At 47.1% G+C, this 20,539-nt stretch overlaps 1 protein-coding gene across 1 annotated transcript in view; it reads left to right on the top strand.

Moving 5' to 3' along the window:
• IFT81 (intraflagellar transport 81) overlaps positions 1–20,539 on the top strand; it is a gene marked incomplete at both ends in the record, with an annotated part of 51,871 nt that overhangs the window by 10,298 nt on the left and 21,034 nt on the right. The window contains 3 exons of the mRNA XM_080717640.1: positions 2,423–2,586; positions 3,951–4,046; positions 5,704–5,850. Coding sequence (XP_080573766.1) covers positions 2,423–2,586; positions 3,951–4,046; positions 5,704–5,850 — 407 coding nt within the window. The remainder of the gene's footprint in view (positions 1–2,422; positions 2,587–3,950; positions 4,047–5,703; positions 5,851–20,539) is intronic.

Here is a 20,539-nt window from a genome sequence, read left to right as displayed (position 1 = left end):
TCGTAGAGAGCGGCACTACGCAAAAAACCCACACAGATTTGTACTGGAGAACTCTTACAACGTGACTATCTAGCCGATACGGCCAGGTCATCTTTCTGTAGTTACCTATGAAATATTTAAGGTGTACATTGAATGAGCGTACTAAGGATAGCCGGCGTGGCGGCACACACCTGTAATCCTAGTATTTGGGAGCCTGAGACAGGAGGACCTAGGTCCATGACTAGCCTCAGCAGGTAAGTGAGACCCTCCAGTACCACAAAGGAAAAAAGGTAACGGCACCCATCACCCCACACGCCTCCCGTGCTCCTCGGCAGCACATGCTCCCGCCCCCTCTCCAGGCCGCCGTCAATCCGCCTGTCACTGTCGATTGTATTTTCTACAGTTTGAAACTCTGGTTAAGTAGAAAAGATGTTATTTAAGAAGTTTACTATTTATTTACTCGTCGTGGTACTAGGGATTGAACCCAGAGGCATTCCACCTCCGAGCTACACCCCAGTCCTATTTTATTTTTTTATTTTGAAACAGCGTCTTATTAGGTTAGTGAGACTCTCACTACTTACTGAGACCATCCTCGAACCTGTGCCCCTCCTGTCTCAGACACTCAAGTACTGGGATTATAAGCGTGCCACCATGCCCAACTAAAATTTTATTGTGTGTGTGTGTGTGTGTGTGTGTGTGCGTGTGTTTGGTTCTGGGGATTAAACCCAGGGGCATTCAACCTCTGAGGTATACCCTCAGTCTTATTTTAATTTTTTATTTTGAAACAGGGTCTCACTAAGTTGCAGAGGGCCTCACTACTTAGCTGAGGCTGTTGGCGACCCTCTGATCCTCCTGTCTCAGCCTCCCAAGTACTGGAATTACACCTGTGCACCACCACGCCCAGCTGAATTTTACTTTTATTTTTTTTTTGCAGGTCTGGGGATGGAACCCAGGGGCATTCTACCTCCTAGCCACATCCCCTGCCCTATTTTTTAATTCTTTATTTTGAAACAGGGTCTCTCTAAGTTGCGGAGGGCCTCACTTAGTAGCTGAGGTTTTTCGCGAACCCGGTCTCCACCTCCAGGATGCTGGGATGACAAGCGTGTGCCACCATGCCTGCCTTTGAAATTTACATTTTATAAAATATTTTAAGCTCTGATTCCAAATATCTCTGGTTACATGAGTTGTGTTTAAGAATCTGAAGATGGAAAAACTAGTCATCTAATAGCTAAAGAAGCCAGAATGGAGATTTAATTAGCACCGAGGGGTCATTGCCCGATTTTTATTATAGTGTGATTCATGATATACTTTTCTTTTTTCCCCCTTCTCCAATTCTGAAAAAAGAGTGGGGAGATTGAAGGAATGAATGGAAAACTTGTAAATTTACCACTAATAATCGTCACATGTTCTGTTAGTACAACAGAACTAAAAATAATTTTAAGGCTTTGGGCCAAATTTATTATGCAATCAGTGTATGTAGATTACTTAAACCGGAAACCAGTGTTTTAAAAAGTCAAGCCAGAATTGTGAATGTGTAATGGAAGGATGTGAAATAAACTTGATAAAGCTCTCTAGGCTGGGAATTTATAACAAGACCATTATTCACGGAAAAATCTCTGTGTATAGTGTGCATCTGCCAAAATAAGAAAACTATTATTAAAAATATAATTAAAGTTACTACTTAGCTGTAAACCAACACTTTAAAGTATAAAAGCTAGCTGGGCATGGCGGTTCATGTCTGTGATCTCAGAACTAGAAGATTGAGACAGGATTGCGGGTTCAAGGACAGCCTTGGCTGCATACTGAGACTCTCGGTGACATAGTGAGACCCTGTTTCAGAACACAAAATAAAAAGTAACCAATAAAGATATAAAAGTTAGCAAACCTAAAACATCTATGAAGTAGACAATTTATTTCTCTTTTCCAGATTTTGACTTGTGCCTTTAGTAATATCTTCATGGGTTTGAAGCTGACAAGTTATAATGTATTAATTACTATTATGAAACTTTAGGATAGAAATATTAATTGCATCAGAAATATTGCAAAAGAAACAAGTAATGGCCGCCGTGTGCGAGAGGTCCCTCCAGGTTGGGTTTCGCTAACCCGCAGGGGTTTCTTAAACACTCAGGAGGTAACACAGCCCCGTAGTGAAGCTGCTTCTGCGGATGCCGTACTGGCAGATGGCGGGCCACGGAAGAGCTGGGTTGTAAAGGTGGGAATATCACAGTTCTGAAAATATTCTTTCATTTAAGTTGGGTTTCATGGTCATTCTAACTAACGTCAAAAGATTTCCGTGGCCGGTCTCTTGTGCTGATCTAGGTATTCTGCGGGACACTTTGGGCTGGCGCACTTCACAATCCAGGTCTTGTATTTAAAACACTGTACACACTGTCACTGTACCTACGCTTTGAGGCCGATTGTCTGTTGATTTTATTTCTTAAAGGTTTAATGAAGAGGCTAGAGGAGGAGATAAAATTTAATTCGTATATGGTAACTGAAAAATTTCCCAAAGAATTAGAGAACAAGAAAAAGGAATTGCATTTTCTACAAAGAGTGGTTTCCGAGCCAGCCATGGGCCATTCCGATCTTCTTGAACTTGAGTCTAAAGTAAGTGATGATGATCCGCAGATTCCGCTCTCGCCTCCCCAGGCCCGTGAGGATTATGGCCACTGCTAAGCAAGCCCGGCTACGGTGGACTCTTCGGAGGCTGCCCTTTAGGAGGGATCGCGGCACGTTAACTATCACTCGGTGCCATGACATTGGTTTTGAATTGATTTACTTACGTATTGTGATGCTGGGGAATTGAACCCGGGGGCACTTTACCTCTGAGCTGTATCCCCAGCCCTTTTTATTTATTTTGAAACAGGGTGTCACTATGTTGCTGAAAGTCTTTTTACATTGCTGAAGCTGTCCTTGAACCTGCAGTCCTCCTGTCTCAGCCTCCCAAATACTGAGATTACAGGTGTGCGTCATCACGCCTGGCCCCACGATTTTATAAAAGCCCAATCAATTGATTAGGAAACTAAGTAACTTGAATATACAAATTAATGCATATGAATTGAATTATAAGTTTATATCTTCATAATATTTTTTAACTTTTTTCGTGTATGTGGAACTGGGGATTGAACCCAGGGGCATTCTGCCTCTGAGCTACACCCCCAGCCCTATTTTATTTTTTATTATTTTGAAACAGGGTTTCATTAAGTAGCAAAGAGCCTTGCTCAGTAGCTGAGGCTGGCCATGAACCCGCAATCCTCCTGTCTCAGCCTCCGAGGGACTAGAATTACGAGCATGCGCCACCACACCTGGCTCAGGAAGGCTTTCAGTTCACAGCTGAGTTCGTGGATTTCTTGTAGGAAGTCTCTGGGAACGTTTATCTGGATTCTCTGTCACTCACAGTGGCTTGAAAGTCATGGTCAGCCAGGCGTGGTGGCGCATGCATGTAATCCCAGCACTTGGGAGGCTGAGATAGGAAGATTGCACAGGTTCAAAGCCAGCCTCGGCTACTTAGTGAGATCCTGTTTTCAAATAAAGTATAAGATAGATCTGAGAGTATAGCCCAGAGGTAGAAAAGACCCTGGGTTCCACCCCCAGTACCAGAAAAAGAAAAAAGAAAAAGTCATGGTCTTTGAGGTCATGAGGGCTTTAGGAGCATCTGTTAGTGGCCACGTATAAGCTGGGCGTGGTGGCGCACCCTCGTCATCCCATCATTCGGGAGGCTGAGACAGGAGGATCACAGTTAGCGGCCAGCCTCAGCTACTTAGCGAGGCCCTTTGCAACTCAGTGAGACCCTGCTTCAAACTAAAGGAGAAAAACTCAGCCTGGGGGTGTAGCTCGGAGATAGAATGCCCCTGGGTTCCATCCTTAGTACTAAAAACAAAACACAAAAAAACTGGGCTTTGGCCAGATGTCACTTCGCTTATATAATTATCAGGAGATTTTTAACATTTTTCACTTTCGTACTATTTTAGATAAATGAGATAAATGCACAAATCAATCAGCTGATAGAAAAGAAAATGATGAGGAATGAGCCAATCGAAGGCAAACTGTCGCTCTATCGGCAGCAGGTAAGACCGCCCTGCGGCCGGGGCTGCGGTGCTCCTGGCGCCGGCGGCCCCTCTCGGCTGCCATAGAGCTAGGGAGGCGAGGCGGGGCCCTCCCGCCCCCAGGTCACAGCAGGTGCGTAGTGGAGGAGTCGCAGAGACGCTGCTGCAGTGGAGATGCGGCCGGCTGTGGGGATGGGGTGTTTTTGCTTAATCTGGCAATGTGGGATTCCTCTCTTTTGGGAGACCTTTTTGGTCCTGGGGAGCAAGCCTGGGGCATTGCATTGCAAGATAAGTGTTTTACCACTGAGCTATTTCCCAGTCTGGAATTCTGTTTTTCAAATGAATACTTATGTTGGGGTGGCATAATTAAAATGTTTATAATCTTTAATGAGTCAGAAACAACGCGCCTTCTCAGATATACAGTTAGTTTGAAGGGCTTTTCTTCTGTTATGCCTCTGGCTGACTTTGTTTTTCTATAAAGCTATTGATTTCGTTTCCTGTAATTTTTAAGGCACATAATTACATAATATGCAGAGTTCAACTTGCCATTCAAATTATTTTGCTTTTGATTGTTTTTTGTCTAATTGTAGTGGAGACGATAGGCATTTTTATCTTATTCCTGACTTTAGTGGGAGATACTTGATATTTTTCTATTAAATAACCTCCTGGAGCCGGGCATGGCGGCGCACGCTTGTAATCCCAGTGCTTGTAATCCCAGTGATCAGGGAGTGCTTGTGTACAAGCACTCCAGCTTAACAAGTGAAGAAAGGTAAGAACTGACGGTACACAGCCTGAACAGGATAAGTAAATATAAGCCGGCGTGGTGGCGCACGCTTGTCATCCCAATACTTGGGAGGCTGAGACAGGAGAATCACAAGTTCAAAGCCAGCCTTGGCAGCTTAATGAGATGCTCAGTAATTTACTGAGACCCTGTTTCCAAATAAAATATAAAAATACGACTGGGGGTGTTGTCTGGAGGTAGAAGGCCCCTGAGTTCCATCCCCAGTACCACACACACAAAAGTAAATATAAACATCAGCCCAAACCCAGGATGTTAGTTTTGTGTGTGTGTGGTGCTGAGGATGGAACTCAGGGGCCTTCTACCTCCGGGCCACACTCCCAGAACTATTTTCTATTTTATTTGGAAACAGGGTCTCAGTAAGTTGCTGAGAGCCTCACTCAGTAGCTGAGGCTGGCTTCGAACCTGTGTGATCCTCCTTCCTCCGCCTCCCAAGTGCAGGGATTACAGGCGTGCGCCACCACACCCGGCGGACTGTTTTACAATTCTGAAAACAAAGCATTCTTGTTTTTTTCCAGTGGAAGGAAACCCAGCACACAGGAAACCGAGACGCAGTGTGAGCTTGTGTTGTGCTCACCTAGAGTGCCTTTGCACTGGCATCCGAGTGTGACTCGAGGCACATGCTTTCACTAGTACACTTTTGTGTCCTTGTCGATCTACCCTATATGTTAAGGGTTTTTGTCCTCAAAGTATTTTAGGTTGACATTTAAGATACATTATATGCTGTGCTGAAAATAAAACCGTTGCTGAATAGTAGGGCGTGGGGTACTGGTCAGGAGAAGCCAAGCCACACTGAAAATTAGCGTGGTGAGATCTAAAAGACAATAGAAAATTGGTTATATATGTTTTATTTTATATTCACATTAAATGCTCGATTAGGCGTCCATCATTTCCCGCAAAAAAGAAGCCAAAGCCGAGGAGCTTCAGGAGGCCAAGGAGAAGCTGGCCAGCCTGGAAAGAGAAGTGGCCGTGAAGACGAGCCAGACCCGCGAGCTGGATGGCGCCGAGGTGCTGAAGGGCGACGAGGTGAGCGAGGGCCTCGTGGGCCGGTGTCCTTGACTCTCTGATTTTGAATGTTAATATAAGTTAATACTCATAAAACTGAAGTCTTTTGTCATAATATTGATTATTCTTGATGCAAAATAAGGGAGATCTTGGTGGCCTTATGAGATCATATTCCAAACATTCACTTTTTTTTGGGGGGGGGTCTGGGATGGAACTCAGGGGCATTCTACCTCCTAGCTACACCCCCTGCCCAATTCTTTATTCTTTATTTTGAAACAGGGTCTCACTGAGTTGCGGAGGGCCTCATTAAGCAGCTGAGGCTGTCCGCGAACCGCGATCCTCCTGTCTCAGCCTCCTGAATGCTGGGATAACAAGCGCGCGCCCCATGCCCAGCTTCCAAACTTTCACTTTTTAATTAGGCAAGTCTGTTGGATTTACTAAAGTACTAAATCATAGAGAGTGAGAAAGTCGTAAAAACTAACAGTATAAACTTCATCTTTGTTGATGTGTTTTTGGTAAAGGGCTAGGAGTATGTCACTTTGTCAGCAATGTCTTTGGGGCGGCCCAGTAGAAGGACCATCATGCAGGCTTCCATGGCCAAGATACAGCAGTCCTGCCGTGCTGCGCTCTGGGTCGCGAGTAGAGCTTTAGCGCTCTTCCCTCATGATCCTGTGGGACTCTACAGTCAGGAAGATGAGCTGAGCGTGGCGCTACGCGCCCGTGATCCTGGTGCTTGGGAGGCTGAGACTGGAGAATCACAGATGTGAGACCAGCCTCGGCAACTTAGCAAAACTCTCAGCAACCTAGCGAGACCCTGTTTCAAAAACAAAAAAGTGCTGAGGGTGTAACTCTTTGGTAGAGTGCCTCTGGTTTCAAATTCCCAGCATCACACACAACACACACAAAATAATTAGTAAGACAAGTAATAATTTTATTAATGGCTTAATTCAAGCACCAGAAATATAACTATCTATCTCCTCCTCATAAAGTAAGGTCGAGGAAGACCTTAACTTTATGAATGTGTGACCTTACTTTATGACCTTACATTTTGAATGTATGAAGCCAGCCAGCTCACATTACCTTCCTGACCATCGCCTGAGCTCTGCCTGTTCTCACGGGCTTTTCAAGTCCTATGTTAAGCTGGGCATGGTTCACAGCCAGCCTTAGATACTTAGCGAGGCCCTCTGCAACTCAGTGAGATCATGTTTCAAAATAAAAAATAAATAAGTAAAAATAAAAAATAAGGCTGGGGTTGTAGCTTGGCAATAGAATGCCCCTGGGTTCAACCCCGATAAACCAATAAATAAAGTTTTATGTTAGCTACTTTTTGGCTTTGAAAAGTAATTGAATTCACACTGTTAAAAATTGGCAGCGAGCTTTCCCTGTGCGGAGCACACAGGGCTCCCGCGGCGCCGTTCTTCTCTGCGTGCTAGGCGCTCGCTCTGACGTGGCTCCCTTCCCCGCTAGCGCGGAGGGGACCTGGTGCGTTCAGAAAGGCAGCCCTTCATCCAACACTCCTCTGGCTCTTAACCTGGAGCCCGGATTGCTCCAAGATGTGTTACGCGATCCCTGGACGCCACAACCCTGTGCTTTGGGATAGCTTTGCTCTGGGGGGGGGGGGGGTTCATGATGCCGTGGTTTCGCCTTATAAGAAACCGTGCTACTTCCTAGCGTTTTTACCCTTTTTAAGAAAACGCTGCCCAGTTGGCAGGGGCACTTCTGGCTGTGGCCACGCCTGCCAGGCGCAGCGCTTCTAGATCAGTGTCCATGTTCTCTGTGCAGAGGAGGGGAAGAGAGCCCTGGGGCACATTATTAGCCTTTATTTTTGAGAACTCATGGTAAATAGTATCGGATGAGACAAAAGATTAAGGGAAAAAAAGAAAACCTTGAAAACGATAAGGTGGCCAGGCATGGTGGTACATGTCTAACCCCAGTGCAGGAGAGGCCAGGAAGGGAGGATGGAAGTCCTGAGGCCAGCCTCAGAAACTTAGCGAGGCCCTGTGCACCTAATGAGACCTGTTTCAAAACAAAAATAAAGATAGGGCTTAGGCTGGGCGTGGTGGCGCACTCCTTGTAATCCCAGCATTCGGGAGGCAGAGACCGGAGGATGGCAGGTCGCAGACAACCTCAGCTACTTAGCAAGGCCCTTACAACTCAGTGGGACCCTGCTTCAAAAATAAAAGGACTGAAAAATGGGGGTGGGAGTCTAGCTGGGCGGTGCAGTGCCCCTGGGTTCCATCCCCACTGCTGCTGAAAAAATAAAAAAAGTAGGTCTCGGGGTGTAGGTCAGTTGGTAGAATGCCCCTGGGTTCAGTCCCCACCACCATACACACAGAAAGAAAGGAAGGAAGAAGGAAAGAAGGAAGGAAATGATAAGGTCAACTTAATTTTCAAGTAATATCCGATCAGAAAGAACAAATCAAGTAAATTATTTGGCAGTGACCTAAGAGAACAGAAGGTATTGGGGAACGTTTTGCATAATTTTATAAGGAACAAATCCTGGTAGATGAATTTTATTTTCAAGTTTGACGGAGTGATGGGCCATATGGACGAAAGGGAGGAAGTTTGTTATATTAAAATTATATAAGATAAGGTGCCTCCTTAGCGCAGTAGGCAGCACGGCAGTCTCATGAATTCTGCAAGATAGCGGGACTTCAGCCGGAGAGGCGGCGCACACTTGCGATCCTTCAGCTTGGGAGGTGGAGCCAGGAGGATGGTGCAGGTTTGAAGCCAGCCCCAGCTGGTGTAAGAGACCCTGTTTCTAAATAAAATATAAAAAAGCAGGTCTGGGAGTGTAGCCCAGAGCTAGAAGGATTCCATCCCCAGGACCACCAAAACAAAAGCTAGCTGGACTTCACTGCGCCTTCTCGTTTGGCGGCACATGCAGTCGCTGAAGCTCAGGCCCTGCCTGTTGAGAAGTGGGAGGAGTTTGGGAGAATGCTGTGCAGGAGAAGAGAGGGAGATACCTACTGAGGACTTTGTCTTTAGTACTGGGGGTTGAGCGCAGGGGCGTCCACCTCCCAGCGACACTCCCAGCCCTATTTTATTCTTTATTTTGAAACAGGGTCTCACTGAGTTGCAGAGGGCCTCACTAAGTAGCTGAGGCCGGCCGCGAACCATGAGCCTTCTGCCTCAGCCTCGCGAATGCTGGGATGACAAGCGTGCGCCATCACACCTGGCTTATCCCCGCCCTTTTTATTTTTTATTTTGAAACAGAGTCTTGCTAAGTTGCTGAGACTGGCCTTGAGCCTGCTGTCTGTGAACCACCATGGCCAGCAGTTGAGCCCTTCTTATGCAAAGCTCTGAGCTAGAGGCATTACAAACACATGCTTCCTTGAGGACCGCAGACGTGGTCTTAACATTTTGATTTTACACTTGAGCAAAGCTCAGGAAAACTCTGGAATCTCACAGTTAAGAAGTGGCCAAGCTAGGCCAAGTCTGCCCCACTAGGGAGGGAACCCAGGGGCATTCTACCTCCGAGCTACACCCTCAGCCCTACTTTTTATTTTTTATTTTGAAACCGGGTCTCACTAGTTGTGGAGGGCCTCACCAAGTGGCTGAGGCTGTCCGCAAACTGCGATCCTCCTAGATTACAAGCGTGCAACACACACACACACACACACAAATTGTATATATTTAATTTTTGTTATGTCTTAAAGGTTTTTATATTGGGCATTAAGTATAAGATGATTAAGTAAAAATCTGGTTTCATTGATAGTCTCAGAAAACTTTGCTGGTTGTGATGGTGCACGTTTCTAATCCAGAACTCAGGAGGCTGAGTCAGAAGGATCACAGGTTCAAGGCCAGCCTCAGCAACTTAGCAAGACCCTGAGCAACTTAGCCCCGGGTTCAAAATAAAAAATTAAACAGTTGGGCGTAGTTTAGAGGTAGACCACCCTGAGTTCAATCCCCTGTACCACAAAAACAAACCAAAAAATCCTTTGCTGTTCGTTATCTCTGAGAAAAGTCACCCAACAGTAGGCCTGCACCCGCCCTCGACCCCAACCCGTTGGTGGCTCTTGCTGGTGATTTAGGTGATTAAATTAACGGAGTCTGTCACCGCAGAACGTGCCAGACACCACAGGAGGGTCCGCTGCGCACCAGCTCACTCATGCCGCGCTGCGGCTCTGACGCAGGTGCAGCTCTTATCCCAGCTTCTGCAGATAAGAGAATCGATGCACACAGACTCTGCGCCGCCTCCTCTCTGCGAGTCACCAGTGCTTGATCGGACCGGGATTTGAACTGAGGCCTTGTGGCCCAAGGCCCTCAGTAAAATTTACACAAGACAGAAAGCAAGCCGTCACCTGAGCCAGGGGATGGCACCTCCTCAGGTAGGCGTACCGTGCCTAAGTAAAGCCACGAGCGGGATATGATACAACGTGGTAAGCCGGGCGTGGCGCCTCACAGTTGAAATCTCACACTTGGGAGGCTGAGACGGGAGGATGTCAGACTCACAGCCTCAACAACTTAGTGAGGTCCTCCGCACCTTAGTGAGACACTGTTTCACAAGTGAGTAAAATAGTGTAGCTCAGAGGTAGAATGTCCCTGGTCCAATTCCTAGTACCACACACATACACATATAAAAAATTTAAAAATAATATAATGTGGTGAAATTGAAGTTTTGAAGTTTAGTCTGCCAGCTCAACACAAAACCCATTAGGATTGCAGCTTTCAGAAACAATAACGTAATGTCCTAAAAATGTAATATCCTGTTTAGGGTCGTATTATGTCTGGAATATGATTTTACAGTTTTGGTTTCATGTCTTTTTTTGTGTGTGTGTGGTACTGGGGATGGAACCCTTTTACCTCCAGGCTACACTCCCAGACCTATTTTATATTTTTTTTGGAAACAGGGTCTCTTAAGCCAGAGAGGCTGGCTTCAAACCCGCGCGATCCTCCTGTCTCCGCCTCCCAAGTGCGAGGATTACAAGCGTGCGCCACCGCGCCCGGCTGGTTTCATGTCTTGAGAGAGAGAGTTATGCCACAGTCCCAGAGGAGGGTCACTAAAATGGGTGAAAATCTGGAACCTTTGATGGAAGGCAGGAGAGAGTTCACACTGCAGGCCGGCCCGCGAGAGTGCCCCGGCTGGCTTCCAGGCACTGGGTTCTTGGAAGGGTTCCCAGCACTCCGCGCCAAGATGGCTGGCTCACCCACCCTGTGTGGTAGCAGGTTGTGCAGAGGGCCGCTTCCTCCTGGGTGTCGCGAGCCAGGCAGAGGGCGCCTCCAGGTGCAGCCCCAGGAGCCCTGCACAGCCGGTCTGCCGTGGCTCCCTGGCTGGAGGAGCAGAGCGGGCTTGAGCGGTCCCGGGGGGGCCTGGGTGCACCTAGGGTGGGCTCCGCCGGCTGCCTGTGGTTAATAAGTCACAGCCTCGAGGGTGACAGCAGCCAGGGCTGCCCAGGGGACCCCAGCGCAGGTGCCTGCCGTGGTTCTGTTGGTGAATCAGGACAGTGGAGAGCCGTGAGAAGAAGCCGTCCCTGCCCGCCTGAGCGGCTCGGGAAGGAGCAGGCCGCGCTGGTGAAGGAGAAGGCGCACTGTTCAGTCTGCCAGCCAGGCAGGGAGCCCTTAGAAGTACTGTGTGAACACGGCTCCGTGCGTTGGGCGTTGTCATCTTAGCAAATCTGATCACAGCGCACCTGAAGACGTGCCATGCTGTGAAAAATGATACACGGAAAACAGAAGGCTCCTTGACTGGGTCCTGACCGCAGTCCCGCCCCGCGGCCCCTGCCCGAGAGGAGCTCCTGATGAACCCAGCCTGCTGGTCTTTTTAGCCCTTTCTCTTGAGATAGATAGATAGATAGATAGGTGTTGTGTGGGTTTACACGCGTGAATAGCTTTATACTGTGTACATTGCGTGACTCACCCTGAACACCACGTATTAGGGCTTTTTCTCGTCAGTAATAGACGAGAGAGGCTCTGAAGACCACAGAGGCAGAGCGTGGGCTCTGGGCCCGGAGCATCTGTGCTCCGTCTCTGCCACTTCTTTCTAGAAACTAGTCGTTCTGTCGCCGTGAGGTATTCTGAACAGTTATAACTTATTGGAGTTACTGAGCCTAAAGTTCCACGTTGGTGTTGCTTATGAGATTTCCTCAAATCCTGGGTAATTTGGGCTTGTGTGCGTGTGTCCCTCTTCTGCTACTTCTTGGGGTTTCAGGGGTGCAGCCCTCTGCCAGGAAGCTCAGGGTTCTTGCCAGGATTCTCGCACCGTGGCGGGGGAGCCCCGGGGACAGCTGGGGTGCGCCTAGGCCCCTCCTGACTTCAGCCACATCTCTTCTGTTTGTATCTGAATGATGTATCGGGGTTCCAAAGAAGCATTGCTTGAAAACAACATTTCACTGTTCAAAAAGAGGCTTGGAAGTCTCTGGACTTTACGGTCAATCTAGGGTCCGTCCCAGGTCCAGAGCCCATCGCCCCGGCACTCGCTGTGAGTCACTGCCCAAGGAGGTGCCGTGAACCTGCATGCGAGCTTTGCTCTATTTTATCACTTATAAGAGAAGCCGGCTTTTAATTTGTAAGTTGATTTGCTGTTAGATGCTATTCAGAATCTTCATGTGGCTAGCCTGGCGCGGTGCTGCAGGCCTGTCATCCCCGTACTTGAGAGGCCGAAACGGGAGGATCACAGGTTGGAGGACAGCCTCAGCAAGTAGTGAGACTCTCAGCCACCTAGAGAGACCTTGTTTCAAGATAAAAAAATAAAAATAAGAAAAATAGGGCTGGGGGTCCAACTGCAAGGTAGAATGCCCTCGGGTTCAACCCCCAGTACCAAAATATATATATATATATATATATATAAAATGTGGTTCTCTCAGGAAAATGTAAATTACTGCTATTTTTCTAAGTCATGATAATTTCAAATATTAGAACAGGATTTTATTTTTAATTTCTTTTTTAAATTTTATTTTGTTTTTTGTGGTGCTGGGGATGGAACCCAGGGGAATTCTACCTCTACCTCCAAACTATAGGCTTAGTTCTTTTTTTATTTTTTATTTTTTGTGGTACTGGGGATGGAACCCTGGGGCATTCAATCTCTGAGCTACACCCCCAGCCCTATTTTTCATTCTTTATTTTGAAACAGGGTCCTGTGAGGTTGCAGAAGGCCTCGCTAAGTAACAGGCTGTCTTCGAACTGCGATCCTCCTGTCTCAGCCTCTCAAGTCCCAGGATCACAAGAGTGCGCCGCCACGCCCGGCTTCCTAGCCCTTTATTTTATTTTATTTTTTGGAAACGGCCTCACTAAGTTGCTAAGGCTGGCCTTGAACCTGTGATCCTCTTGTCTCATCTTGGGATTGCAAGCATGGACCACCATGCCTGGCTAGGATTTTAATGTTAAGTGGCCTTAGTTATCCATATTTTGGAGTGTTGCTGAAAATTTTTTTGTGTGTGTGTGGTACGGAGATGGGACCCAGGGGCAGTCTACTCCTGAGCTACACCTCCAGCCTTATTTTTTATTCTTTATTTTCAAACAGGGGCTCACTGAGTTGCAAACGGCCTCAGTAGCTGAGGATGTCTGTGAACCGTGAACCTCCCGTCTCAGCCTCCCAAATGCTGGGATTCCAAGTGTGCACCACCGCGCCAGGGTGGAAACTTCTTTATATATAGAAATATCTTATTTGTGCAGAGCTCGGTGTGAAAGGAGATCAGAAAGCCAGCCCCAGAGCGCACCGCATGGTCCTTGGCCGCCAGTGGTCTGGGCTGTCCTAGGGTCGCCACCCTCAGTGGGGAGGCAGGGAGAGGCCTGCGAGCGGCGCCTCCTCCAGGCTGCGCCCTGCACCCTCCCCTCCGCCCCGGGCAGCTTTGTGCTGCCTGTCAGGGCGGCGACGGCAGGGACTCGAGGGCTTCCTGCCGGTGCCTGGACACAGCGTGCAAACTACCCTCCACGTGCATCTTTTCATCAGAAAAGTGATAGTAAGGATGTCTTGGCACTTCCTGCTAGGCTTCAGTTTAAAAAAAAAGCTAATTATAGGGAACTCTTCATCCTAAGCAGGTATTTATTTCATCATTTGTACAGACAGTTATGAACTACTTGACCACAAACTTGAACTTCCTGTTTAATCTGGTGCCTCCGGCCGGTTCTTGCCAGGTTTTTGCCATATCATAGGCAACAATCTAAGCTTGAAGACTTAGTTTTGATGGAAGACAAAGAACAGAGCTAGGCATTGTTGCCCATCACCCAGGACTGGGGAGGCCGAGACAGGAGGGTCGCAGGTTTGAGGCCAGCCTCAGCAAGCAGTGAGACTCTCGTTAACCTAGTGGGACCCCGTTTCCAAATAAGAAATAAAATCGGTCTGGGGCTGTGGCTCGGAGGCAGAATGCTGCTGGGTCAGGCCCAGCACCACACACACAGTCTGCACGCAGCGGGGCCTATGACAGCCGGCACTTGCCATCTTGGTCACCTCTCTCTCTGTATCTCTGCTTTGTAAGTTGAAAATCAAAACAAAATACCAAAGTCAGCCCCACGTTGCGGTGCTGCTGCCCCGGACACAGCTGTCGTTCAAATGGACATTGCCTTTGGGGAGTGAGTGAGCGCGCGCGCGTGTGTGCACAAGCGTGTGTAAGTGGGTTTGAACCCAGGGGCACTCCACCACTGGGCTGCAACCCCCAGCCTGATTTTATTTTTTATTTTAGATTATTATTATTTGTGTGTGTGTGTGGTGCTGGGGATGGAACCCAGGAGCATCTACCACCGAGCTACACCCCAGCCCTATTTTTTATTCTTTATTTTGAAACAGGGTCTCACTAAGTTGCGGATGGCCTCACTAAGTAGCTGAGGCTGGCCACGAACCATGATCCTCCCGTCTCAGCCTCCCAGATGCTGGGACTACAAGTGTGCACCACCACGCCCGGCTTCTGATTTTATTTTGCGTGTTGAAACAGGGTCTCACTAGGTTGATGAGAGGCTCACTACTTACTGAGTCTGGCCTTGACCTGCGATCCTCCTGCCTCAGCCTCCCAAGTACTGGGATTACAGGCGTGCGCCCCTGTGCCCCGCTGGGGATATTTCTTCTAGACAAGGTGACCTTCCTGCTGGGCCCCACAGGCACTTCCTGCCCCGAGAGGTCACCAGGCTGGTGGCACCTGTGTGGGTGCAGGGCCCCCAGCGTTTTTCCCCCTGAACCTTTTAGCTACTTGAAAAATATGCTTGGCCGGATAATATTTATAAGCAGCTTTAGAAGGAACCTACCAATTCATCGTGCAGCTGCCGACAGAAATCCTCGAGCTAAATTGGGAAGATTATGAAATCGTCGCTAAGTCTTGAGAGTGAAGATCCGGGGATCCGGACAAGACTGCCGCGGCGTCACATCCTAGTCACATCCTAGAAACAAGACTGCGGCGCTCCGACTGAGCCCTCCGCCCTCCTCAGGCACACCGCGCTATTTTTAGAACCTCCCAAATCACATGTGCTCCTTAGAGTTCACAGCAGGCCCCGGCCCCCGAGTCTTCTCGGGAACAAGACAGAAACCGCTAAACTGGGCTCGGTTGGCCGTAATAGAAATCGCGGTGTGTTATGTGTGCGGTCTAGGTAACGCCGCCCACGATGTTAGCCCCAAACTCAGAAACTTCCAGATTTTTTCTTTTCTTTTCTGGAGTGTTAACTGGGCAGAAGTGGAAACAGCCATCAGAGATAGTAACAGCTGTGGGGTAGTGACGTGCTGGGATTTCAGAGACTCTGGAAGGTGTGACCGACTGCTTCACAGATGGAGCTAGGCCCTCGGTTTCATGTAAGACAGATTTCTACCAATATATATCACTGCTTATTATAGACTCTCTCAAAAGAAGGAGCGGCTAGCTAGCCACTGCCATATGTAGGTAATTGCAGCCTTCGTGCGTGGCTTGCTGAGATTTTCTAATTTAAAGTTAAAAATGTAGCTGGGCGTGGTGGCGCGTGCCCTGATCACAGTCCATGAGAGCTGAGACTGAAGGATGCAGGTTTGAGACCAGCCTCGGGAACCTAGTGACACCTTGTTTCAATACAAAACATAAAAAGGGGGGGTAGTTCAGAGGTAGACCCCTCTAGGTTTAGGCCTGGTGGCAAAAGAAAGAAAAAGAAAAAAACAAGAAGTTAAAAAAGTAATCCTAGCAGGGCCAGGGCATGGTGGCACATGCTTTCGATTCCAGTACTTAGAAGGCTGAGACAGGAGAGTTGCAGGTTCGCAGCCAGCCTCAGCAACTTAGTGAGGCCCTCTGCAACTTAGGCCCTGTTTCAAAATAAAAGAATAAAATAGCACTGGGAGTGTAGCTTGGAGATAAAAAAAAAAAACTTCCCTGGCTTCCCTCTCAGGACCACAAAATAAATAAATTAATTTAATTAAATAAAGCCTGTGGTGATGGCACACACTTGTGATCCCTGAGGCTGAGACAGAGGATCGTGCAGGTTCGAGGACAGCCTCCGCTACTTAGTGAGACCCTGTTTTCAAATAAAATAAAATATAGGTCTGAGAGTATAACTCAGAGGTAGAAGGCCCCTGGGTTCCATCCCTAGCACCACACACACACACACACACACACACACATGAATAAAAAATAAGGCTAGGGGTATAGATTGGAGGCAGAATGCCCAGGGGTTTAATCCCTGGTACTCCAATAGACATAGACAGACAGACAGACAGGACAAGCTGGGCATGGTGGTGCACAGCTATGATCCCAGTACTTGGGAGGCTGAGAAAGGAGGCTGGCAGGTTTAAGGCCAGCTCCAGCCAACGTAGCAAGGCCAGAGAGCTTAGCTAAACCATTTGAATTATTTTTAATTTCTCCACAACCAGAGAGAGACAAATTAATTTTCTTAAAATCCCCATAGATTCAAAATAAACATGACTAAGAAGCAAAGTTTCCTAATAAAGAAAAGAAAATAGAAAGTTAAGATAACTGTTTTGCTTGCTTATCAGATTGATTATAAAAGTGTTATAAATAGCCTTTCGAAAGGCAGGTTGGCAGAATGTATTAGAAGCCTGTGTTTCTTTTGACCATTTCTGGAAATATGTCCTATCAAAATTATTATTATTATCCTTATTTTGGGTACCGAAGGTTGACTCCTGAAGCATTCTATCCCCAAGCTATGCTTCTAGACATTTTTATTTTTCATTTTTCATATTTTTATTTTTTGTGGTACTGGGGATGGAACCCAGGGGCATTCTACCTCCGAGCTCCACCCCTAGTTCTGTTTCTTATTTTTTATTCTTTATAAGTTGCAGAGGGTCTCACTGAGTAGCTGAGGCTGGCCGTGCATCCGCCATCCTCCTGTCTCAGCCTCCCAAGTGCTGGGACTACAAGCGTGCGCCCTGAGGCCTGGCCTTGTTATTTTGAAACGCAGTCTTCCTAAGTTGCTGAGAGTCCCACCAAATTGCTGAGACTGGCCTCAAAACTGCGAGCCTCCTTCTCAGCCTCACAAACACTGAGATTGCAGGTGTGCGCCACCACGCCTGGCTCTACTGAAATCATTGACAGTAGCTGGGCTGACAGTAACTTGTCATCCCAGCACTCGGGAGCCCGAGACGGGAGGATCGCACAGGTCCCAAGCCAGCCCCAGCAGCTTAGTGAGACCCTGTTTCCAAATAAAATGTAAAATAGGTCTAGGGATGTAGCTCAGAGGTACAAGGCCCCTGAGTTCAATCCCCAGTACCACACATACACACACAAAAAGAAATTATTAACAGTGTCTGAAGCTGGGCGTGGTGGCTCTCGCTTGTAATCCCTGCGCTTGGGAGGCAGAGACAGGAGGATCGCGCAGGTTCGAAGCCAGCCGCGAGCGCTGGCTTAGGAGACCCTGTTTCCAAATAAAAAATGTAAAAATAGGTCTGGGAGTGTAGCCCGGAGGTATCAGGGCTTCCAGGAACCCCAGTACCACCAAAATAAATAAATAAATAAACAAACAAACAAACAAAAATAATATAGGGTAGCCAGGCGTAGTGGCGCACGCTTGTCATCCCTGCACTTGGGAGACTGAGACAGGAGGATCGCACAGATTCAAAGCCAGCCTCAGCAACTGAGGCTCTCAGCCACTTAATGAGACTCTGTTTCCAAATTAAAAAATGGCATAGGTCTGGGAATATAGCTCAGAGGTAGAATGTCCCTGGGTTCAATCCCTAGTACCAAACACAAACAAGAAACCGGAAATACCCTAAATATATATCCAAGTGAGATTTAGGAGAAACTTGTAGTGGAAGAAAAACACAGATAGTATGTTTTCTTTCTTCTGCTTAGTTCTGGGGTAGGGGCGTTTTTAGCTGCTTTGGTGACCACAGTTGTTGAATCGCATGGAATGTGACGAATCTGGCCCTTAGGTAAGGATCGCAGTGAGCGTCAACCCGTCAGCGGAGATCGCACTGAGTAATTAATTGGTTCTTTCATCAGAAACATTTCTAGCTTTTAGCTTTTAAAAATAGTTTGGGCCACAGCGAGATAGAGAAAGGGAGACTGGTCCCAGATGTTCCAGAGGCTAACAGCTGCGTAGGCCGGGACACTCAGTAGAACCTACAGTTCCTCTAGGGATTCACAGAACTGGTTACCGTAGGGATTCTAAGTCTGTGCTTCTATCAGCCTTGCACATTGATTCTTGAAAAGGAAAACTTGCAGGTTATCAGACTCGAGGTACGGAAGTATGATTTAAGACTTTAGCACACTGTTTGTAATCCGGCCATTGAAGTTTTGCAGTATGTGGGCTAGATTCCTTAGTATTAAATTAACTTAATCATAGGTAGAAAAATATTTTTAACTTCCTCTAAAACGTGCGTTCCTTTTTTTTTAAAGTTAAGTATAAAAAGATGTCTAAACTAGCAACTGGAGGATTGTTTTTATGTGAAGACTTTTTATTTTTTTATTTTTTAATTTTATTTTTATTTTATTTTATTTTTTTTGGTGGTACTGGGGTTCCTGGAAGCCCTTCTACCTCCGGGCTACACTCCCAGACCTATTTTTACATTTTTATTTGGAAACAGGGTCTCCTAAGCCAGCGCACGCGGCTGGCTTCGAACCTGCGCGATCCTCCTGTCTCTGCCTCCCAAGCGCGGGGATTACAAGCGTGCGCCACCACGCCCGGCAAGACTTTTTAATCTTACTATCATCCAGGCATTTCTTTTTATACTTGAGGAAACAAGTCTAAGAAAAAAATAAATTTTAAAAAGCCAGGCGTGGTGGTGCACACTTGTAATCCCAGCATTTGGGAAGCTGAGACCGGAGGATGGCGGTTCGCGGACAGCCTCAGCTACTTAAGTGAGGCCCTCCGCAACTCAGTGAGACCCTGTTTCAAAATAAAGAATAAAAAATAAGGAAGTATAAAATAGGTCTGGGAGTGTAGCCCGGAGGTAGAAGGACTTCCAGGAACCCCAGTACCACCAAAAAAAATAAAATAAAATAAAAAATACAAAATAAAATAGGGCTAGGAATCTAGCTCAGAGGTAGAATGCCCCTGGATTCAATTCCTAGAACCACACACACACAGATCAATAAATAAAACTTCTCGCCGGGCGTGGTGGCGCACGCTTGTCATCCCCGCGCTTGGGAGGCGGAGACAGGAGGATCGCGCAGGTTCGAAGCCAGCCGCATGCGCTGGCTTAGGAGACCCTGTTTCCAAATATAAAATGTAAAATTAGGTCTGGGAGTGTAGCCCGGAGGTAGAAGGGCTTCCAGGAACCCCAGTACCAGCAAAAAAATAAATAAATAAATAAATAAATAAATAAATAAATAAAACTTCTCTATTTTACTACCTTGCAATTTAGAATTACTGATCTTATGCTGGGCGTGGTGGTGCATGCTTGTAATCAATCCCAGCATTCGGGAGGCAGAGACTGGAGGATCACAGTTTGCGGAGAGCTTCAGTTAATTAGCGAGGCCCTTCACAACTCAGTGAGACCATGTTTCAAAATTTTTTTTTTTTTTAAAGACCAAAAATAGGGCCGGGGGTGTAGCTCAGAGGTAGAATGCGCCTGAGTTTCATCCCCAGGACCAAAAAAAAAAAAATTACTAATCTTATAATTAGCTTTTTTGTTGTTGTTGTTGTTGGTACTAGGAGTGGAACCCAGGGGCTTTTCTACCTCCGGGCTATACTCCCAGACCTATTTTATATTTTTATTTGGAAACAGGGTCTCACTAAGTTGCTGAGAGCCTCACTAAGTAGCTGAGGCTGGCTTCGAAGCCGTGCGATCTTCCTGTCTCAGCCTTCTAAGCACTGGGATTACAAGTATGAGCCACCACACCCAGCTTAGCCCTTTTTTTTTTTTTTAATTCTTTATTTTGAAACAGAGTCTCATGAGTTGCAGAGGGCCTCACTAAGTAGTAGCGGAGGCTGTCTTCCAACCGCCATCCTCCCGTCTCAGCCTCCCAGATGCTGAGATTCCAAGCGTGCCCACCACACCCGGCTTCTTTTTTGCACGTGTGAGACTAGAGATTGAACCCAGAGGCATTCTACCTCTGAGGTACACCCACCCCTTTTATTTTGAAACAAGGTCTTGCTAAGTTGCCGAGTCTCACTAAGTAGCTGAGGCTGTCTTCAAACTTGAGATCCTACTGTCTCAACCTCCCAAGTACTAGCTTACAGGTGTGTACCAGCACGCCTTGCTCAAGTTTCTATTTTCTTAATCTTTATTTATAGGCAAACCTGAAATGAATAGCTTTTATATAAGGATTTAGAACACTTAGATGAGCCGGGCGTGGTGGCGCACACTTGTAATCCCCGCGCTTAGGAGGCTGAGGCAGGAGGATCGCGCAGGTTCGAAGCCAGC

The sequence above is a fragment of the Muscardinus avellanarius genome, assembly GCF_963383645.1.
Source record: "Muscardinus avellanarius genome assembly, chromosome: 21".
NCBI lineage: Eukaryota > Metazoa > Chordata > Mammalia > Rodentia > Gliridae > Muscardinus > Muscardinus avellanarius.
The sequence above is the reverse complement of the archived record's forward strand: the minus strand, read 5'-3'. Positions and strand labels throughout refer to the sequence as shown.